The sequence below is a fragment of the Argopecten irradians genome, chromosome 12, assembly GCF_041381155.1.
Source record: "Argopecten irradians isolate NY chromosome 12, Ai_NY, whole genome shotgun sequence".
NCBI classification, from domain to species: domain Eukaryota; kingdom Metazoa; phylum Mollusca; class Bivalvia; order Pectinida; family Pectinidae; genus Argopecten; species Argopecten irradians.
In genome coordinates this window covers 2823763-2831490 of record NC_091145.1, presented here as the reverse complement: position 1 = coordinate 2831490, position 7728 = coordinate 2823763, and the positions used below count along the sequence as shown (strand labels likewise).

Below are 7728 nucleotides of genomic sequence, written 5' to 3'. Positions count from 1 at the left end.
GTCTTTGAGGAGTACTGACTCCGCTACTGGAAATAGGCCGGGTCACTGTCTCACAAACACTGCTGGTCATCCGGCCATGAACACGGAGAAATATTAGAAATATTGTTTACATTTTCTGGGCGACCAGTCCTGTATAGGACATGGCGAGTGTCTCGTTCCGCATCCTGACCATAATCAGTCAATATATATACAGGTATATACGTAAATACTGTGTACACGCTGTACTTGTATCAGATACATAGATAGATACATGTATGTACATTTTGTGTGTGGACACGGTAGCAACACGAATACATTATCCTACAAACTTGGTCTCTACTCGAAAGACAATATTTGACAAAAGGATTTAATTCGTCAGATTGCCCACGGTAGTTTTGCGCAAGAACGGACACTGCCAATTAGATAAAGAAATATTTGTTTACAAACCTTACACTAATCGAGTGCTAACATTGATATCATGATAGATACACGAAATTCGTGGCGTCAACTTGTATGGTGTTAGTATTCAGAATGCCGCTTAGTATTCTTGTTACAATATACAGAGCCTAAAATGGTGGTGTATTATAACAATATGGGTTTATTCTTAAAATATCCAGAATTGCCATTTCAAGTGTTTTAAAAATGATGTGATCTTCAATCATTTTACTTGTTTCAATAGAAAATGTGTTGAAATATAGTTATTAATGGTACAGGACTGGCGTTCAGTGAGCTGAAGGTCGGTGATTGTTCTCCGGGTACTCCATCTCTGAAACCTATTACTTTCGTAAACAGCAATGGGTTAATAGCTGGTAATTAATAGGAACAGAAACAGAGAATATGATGATGTTTTAAATTAAAACGCCTGTTACATCTTTATGTTCTCGTCGTAACAGAGAGTTCCAATCAATCAATCAATCAATCAATCAATCAATCAATCAATCAATCAATCGATTCATTAAAGGATGAGCTTCCATGTATACTATGCGTTGCGTGTGTGAAGTCGTGCACATATATAGCTTTAGTTCATTGGATACATTTCCGTTCCACGGTTGCGAATTTATCCTTTATCAACGTTTCGCGATAACCTACAGAGTACACCTCCTATTTATGTGTTGTTTACTGTGTGTTGCCTTTTATGGAAAGTCAGTTCTTGCAGATATTAGCTGTAATTTGTCAGGAAACAAAACTTAAAATGTTAGCAATTGTATATCAGATAATATGTGTCATCCTGTCTGTACACAGTAAGTATACAGGGAATTAGAGATTTCAGCAGTTCTAGTAGTGATGCTAGTTGAACACACATCATAACATCCACGTACAATAATCAGATAGAATGTCGAATTTAGTATTGTTTCCGAAATATGGGAAATGTACTGATAGAAACAGAAAATTGAGGGAAATTTTTGTCTGTCCAATAACATACAAAACTGACTATTTATGAAAAAGAGAAAATAACAAGGAAGAATTTATGTCGGTTAACGTGTTAATATCATGAACAATCATTTCAGCAGCCCACTGAAGTGTGTCAAATGTTAAACAATACATTCCTTCTGTTTTAAACACGGTGAAGAGGTGTTATGATACTGATATGTTAAGGCTTGTGTTGTAAATATCACACTGACATGATCTAGATAGGTCTAACTATCATATATTGTCACTTTACCTGGAGTTATATCGTGATCTCCGTGTTTATGTATTGTTATCATTAAACAATGTAGATTATAACTGCCTGTTGTTATATGATTCCATAAACTGATTATACATGTTATTGTATAATATCGATCCGCTTTGATTCCGGCGAGTTTTCCTCCACACGTGTGAATCAGCGCAAGTGAAAATTCGACTGCGACACCTTTTTGTTACAAGCACGCGACTCGCCTTTTTATGATGCTAATTAATTTTTGACGATATCAATAACTAAAATCGACGGTCTTTGTTCACTTAGGGGACATTATGATAACAGATGTGACATTATGATAACAGATGTGACAGTATAAGCCTGGATCAATAACACAACTCGGGCTGTAGCCGTTACTATAACATTGTCACGACGGGACCCAGATTACAGCCGATATATTGATTTATTGTCTACTATTTAAATAAGTCCCGCGGTTATTTGAAGTTAACAAGTCAACTTCAAGATGTCTTGGAGGAAGTTAAGGTTGAGTGCTAAAAACTACTCGGCTGTATCGTGATCGATTCGCTTGGTTGACTTGTCAGTAATTTTCTGAATGAAGGTTAGCGGGCGCATTGTACTGGGCCCCGTCAGTTGTTCGTCAGTCGCCGAGGGTAGCGCACCGCAAACTGTAAGGTATATACCTACCGTACATTGAGTGCACACGACAGTTTCGGATACCATTTATCGCCACCACCGAGAATTAGTGCAGACCTTAGGTTTGTTGGCGGATTACATATCGGAGTGAAACACCAGCGGTATCGGCAGCACTACCTCAGTTTAACATGGCTCGTGTGGTGTTGGGAGTTTTTTTGTCGTGTTTGGTACTGGGCCTGGTCCGGGCCCAGGCTTGTGACAAGGATATAAATCTAGATTCACCCGATATTCTCTTCGAGAAGATGGCATTTGAATCGGACGCTTTAGTTGTTGGAAAGGTGCTGTCAGTTAACAACAGTAATACCCGTCGAGCGGAAATCGAAGTTTTATGTTACTACAAGACAATGACACCGCAGGACAGGAAAGCTGAACGTATTTCTGTTATGGAAGGTAAGATAAAACTTCACTGTCACCTTTAACGCTATCAAATCATGCATGTAAATGAACACTTTATTTCTATATACCTGTCCTATCCCATGCTTTGCATAACATGGAATCATAAGCCCTTGACCTAAAATCTTAGTCCATGTAACATTTAAACATCTGTCCGAAGTTGCGATCCCTGGTAGTGGCACATGTACCCCGGTTCCATGAAATACGAGCGGAGGTGTTCGGGAAAGGCGTGGCACCACGTGGCCCACTGTCACAGAACACGCCGGCTGCTGATGCTGAAAGATTGGACTCTTTCATAACATTTAACTCTAATATATGGCGTGCAACATTAATAATGCAGTTAAATGTATGATGAATTTCATTTCATAATTAAGCATTGATTCTCATGTGTGAAAAAATGAATTCGTTCTATCAGTATACATATTTCATTTATAAACGTTCCATACGGACGCTAGCTAGGTTGTTTATCACGTTAGGTATGGCAAAGGTCATTGTGCATGTCTGTGGTCAGGTGTCGGCTAAAGGGGCGACGAAAGCAACTGATTAACTTCCGTGTCCTGCAATGTCATCAGCTGTCAGTCAGGGACCTATTGGGTAGGTCTGCATGCCGGACTAAATTGCTATTTAGCTTTTCAAGGCGCGCATTGACAAGGTATATATATACTGTGTATGCTAAATGTACAGTCGGGACATTTATGTGGCGCGCGCGTCTTCTCGTGTGTAATTAATACAGTTAAAACCCTGTTACGGTCTATGGAGTAATGATTAAGTGTCTACAATCCCACAATTATGCATGTCTAGCATTTCATATTGTACGACAGGCTTGTGCTTCGTTCGAGCTTGATATATGACAGGTACATGTAGAAACGTTACGTGGCCTCAAGAACATTTGAAACATGTCGAGTTACATTTCGTGCATGTATATGACAGAGAGTGAAATCTGTTTAACTAAGAGATCCAATAAAGACGTTCTGTTAATTTGTTATGCATCAGTGACTTCATTATACGAGGCACATAAAACAGTTTCAATCTTTTGTAAATCGGGTCACAGCCTGACCACGTGCGGAATTCTCAAGGTCACATGGAGACAGATAAAAGATAAGAGATTTTCCCACAACAGTGTTATTCGGTGCCGTTATCGTCCCAGTTCGAGTCGGTTGTGAATTGTAATACCATTATCACATATTCGTCAAATTAAACCCCAACCTTGATTAGAGCAGAGTTGTTATTGTGTTTGGAGAATTCGACACACGACGCTGCCCTTCTAACGACTTCACGCGCGCTTCAGCCCATCTGTGACTTGTGATGAGTTGTGAAAGTTAAGGAGTTTTATTACATTAAGGTCTGTTTTAGTTAACTGTGGGGGTCTCCTACATCGCTTGACTGGCAACTAAATGTACCGAAACGACCCTCAATGAAAACCGGAAGTGAAAGGAAACTTACCATTAGAATCTCAACAAGTTCCTATTTTTACGGAAACAATAGAATGCTTGGTGTACTATTTAGCCTAAATAATTCTAACGGGAAGTCGTGTAGATAATGAAAACCACGTGCTTCACGGGAGCTTTGACGCTGAGGAATTGACAAGGCTTACTTTCCACACCATAGTGCTATTTTAATGGAAAAAATCCACAAAACTCATAGGAGTCCCCATTCTTGTCGACATATTCCATCCTACCAAAGTCTAGGGCTGTGGAATTTATACCATATGTGTAGATCCCGTACTTCAGAGTAAATAAGCATTGGTTTAGAACAATGGGCGTACCCGCACATACCAAAAATAACAAAAGCATGTCAAGGCGATGAATGCACGTGAATCGTGTAGGCTGTAGAAGTCGTTACCGCCATGGCAGTCGGATACCAAATGAAAACAGCACGTGAACCACCAACAATTACACACATACCAAATAGTACATATAGTGTATGTGTTACTAACACAATTTTTATTTTTACACAGAAAGTAAAACTGAAGAAAATTTACTCAAAAGTGAAAATATTTTTCTTGAATATAATGCAGGACTGTCATAATCAGAGTCCAGCTACCTTGTTACAGACACTTCAACATGTCAGACGCACGTGCATTTTCTGTTATATAATGCACGTGCATAGATTTTGCGTTTTATCCGCATTAGCCTTCGTCTTGTATGCAGTGTAACCTGTCACCACCTGTGTGTGTCAACTCCATACAAAGTCATTCATAAACGTCCAAGCTTTCCTACCACTGGTGACATTCGGGATTGCTTTAATAAATCTGCTTAAAATGCAGATTATCTATTTATAGATTCGATATGTAAACGTGTGTAAAATCTATAGCAAATTCCAAATGATTTATAATGCCTTTTATCTTCATGTTTAAATACACATGATATATTGTTCTGATAGTTTATTCTTTTTTAAGTGCAGTTGTTGAAGTTTGACGGGTTGTGGAATTACCACACAATTTCTCATGCTAGAGGAAGTCAACAATTACGACAGAGAAAAGTTGAATAACTACTCGCTCATTTACATAACTATATTTTAATAACCTTCTAATCGTTGGACTGTGTCACCGACTAATTCAAGTCGGCCTTCAGAGTCTACTGCTTTAATATCATTCGTCATCCTTCACACTTGTGTGGACTTTGCCTGACTTCAACCGAACCATTTGTAGTTTTGTTTTCAATAGCCTTTTTATACTTTTTTTTTTGTAACAATGGGGTATCGCATTCCGTCTGAATTAACAGGGATCAACTACAGGTACAGTTAATGGTAGAGGACGCAGACCGGCTTACAGGCTGGGGGCATTGTTCGTTTCAATGGACGCCTACCGAATTATCCCTAGCCCTCAGGAATGTCACAACAACACATGACAAAATGGAAATTGTCAGAACTAATTACACTTGTGTACCGATACGACATGCTTTCTCTGGGAACCAAATTGTGTTAAAACAATTCTGAACAGGATAAAAAAGAAGAAGAAAGAAAATGTGTATACCAGAACATGAATTAAAGGGTATGGTGTACATTGACAATGGTTAAACTAGAATGCCCGTTATTCAGCTCATTAACTGTGTCAGTACCGTTTTCACTCCCTCTACTAAAGCTGTTCTGATATTGTAATGTTATTAGATTTTATCTGATTTGTTTATTATGCTTGATTGTGATACCATGACGTCATCGCGTCCGTGCGCATTGACCTAACGAGACGAAAACACATGTCAAAGCACGGTTGCAGGCGATCCACTTTGAAAGCAAATCAACCAATTAGAATCGAGATAACATCTGTCGTCAGCAGAGCCAAACGACATAGTTAACAGATTCGTCCAAATCGGCAACGAACCGTATTATAATCGCCGAATACAATCAGCAAAAAATAGAATTCTTTCATCTGGGCGTTTATTTGGTCTAAAGAATACATTGCTGTTATATTAGGCTCCCAGGCACGTGCAAGCAATGAAATTAATATCCCTCACGGGCACGTACATGTATGCGCGCGCGTTTAAGCTATTATGGAAATTGAATAACAAACTAGAATCCATCATGAAGTCCCCCTCCCGCCTCCGTCGCCACAAATATGTGCAGAGTCACTGGTCGCTTCCTTGGGTGACGTAACAGTTGTCACAAAGGCCATGCATTTTGCTGCTAGTCCAAATATTCAGTGAAAATGTTTTACAACATATTTTACTGGCAATGAAGCACTTACCAAACACATGTATGTTGTATACAAAAACGCCTGGTCCCACAAATACTCTCTCACTGCCACTTATCGAGCGCGCGAGGTTTTTGTTTGGTATCCCAACTCTGACTAGTAACAATATGGTGACATAGATTAAGAAAGAAACTACTATTTGAAAATGGCTGCTCTCTGAGCAATTCATCTGCTTAAAACGATGAAAGACGTTATACACTTTTAGTCTACCACGCCCTGCATGCACATCTTCTGAACAGATACATAATGGTGAAATTATCTGCAGTATTTATTTAAATACAACAATATGTGTCTGTTTAAAGTCTGAACAGGATCATGCCACAAATGGCATCGCCATGAATCACAGCACTGTTAAGTTGTAGATGGCTAGATGCAAATGTTGTTGACCTAATGAAGGATCATTACCATAACGGGCAGAGCCCCTGTCTCAGTATGATAAAATATGCATTTTCATCACTTCTTGTTCTGCTTCAAATGTCTACATAAAACAATCTAGGACTCCAATGAGGACATCAGGTTATCAAATATCAATGCTAAATACACGGGAGAAAGGACGCAGATGGCCAGCTGTTCTCACCTTGTCATTCATATAGCTTTAACACTGATGATTTGATATGCATGTAATGATCAATGAAGAAATTACCATTTGGTTATATATGAAAAAGTTTCTATTTTTAACAACTTCTTTATCTTCTTATTGGTTCGTTGAATGCAGTTTTTTTTGTCATCAGACTGCTATAGATACTCGTCGTATCCGGTACAGGTTCTCAAAACCGACGACACCATATATCATCGCGAGAAAACGTGTAAATGATACTTGGTGGGTGATCCAATGATTTATCGGCATCTTTTATCTGGTACGGACATCTATCGGAAATCAATCCAGGTGTGATACCTCCTGTCGCCATAACACCGCTCAGATCGATGTCAAAACAACCACTTCCGGTTTCAGTACAGCGCTCTCAGCCATTGCAATGTACAGTCGTTTGTCTCGATTCCTTGTCTAGAATGCGATGGCATCATTCGATACCATACTTGTCTAGTTTAAAGGAAACGTGAAGTGTAACCTTGGACACTGGCTTGTCCTAAAAGACATAATTTGTGGGGAAAACATTAAATAGATCTGCATAGTATTTCAATCATTTTGGATCTCATACTTCAGAGAAGCAATTTTCTTCTCCGGTTTTCAATCCATTCTTGTCACAGATGTGGCAACTTCATCACAGACACATTCTTTTCTGTTTGCTGCTTTAATTGTTTGTCTCTAGGATGTATACGTCTCAGATGAAGACGTGGTCCCCGAGCCATGTAGAATTATATATTCATAGCCGATCCC

The 7728-nt window shown here is 39.1% G+C and overlaps 1 protein-coding gene across 1 annotated transcript in view; it reads left to right on the top strand.

Moving 5' to 3' along the window:
* Positions 1 to 2231: 2231 nt before the first annotated feature.
* The window catches only part of LOC138304687 (uncharacterized), a 32303-nt gene continuing 26806 nt past the window's right edge, over positions 2232 to 7728 (top strand). The window contains exon 1 of the mRNA XM_069244892.1: positions 2232 to 2701. Coding sequence (XP_069100993.1) covers positions 2440 to 2701 — 262 coding nt within the window. The 5' untranslated portion in view covers positions 2232 to 2439. The remainder of the gene's footprint in view (positions 2702 to 7728) is intronic.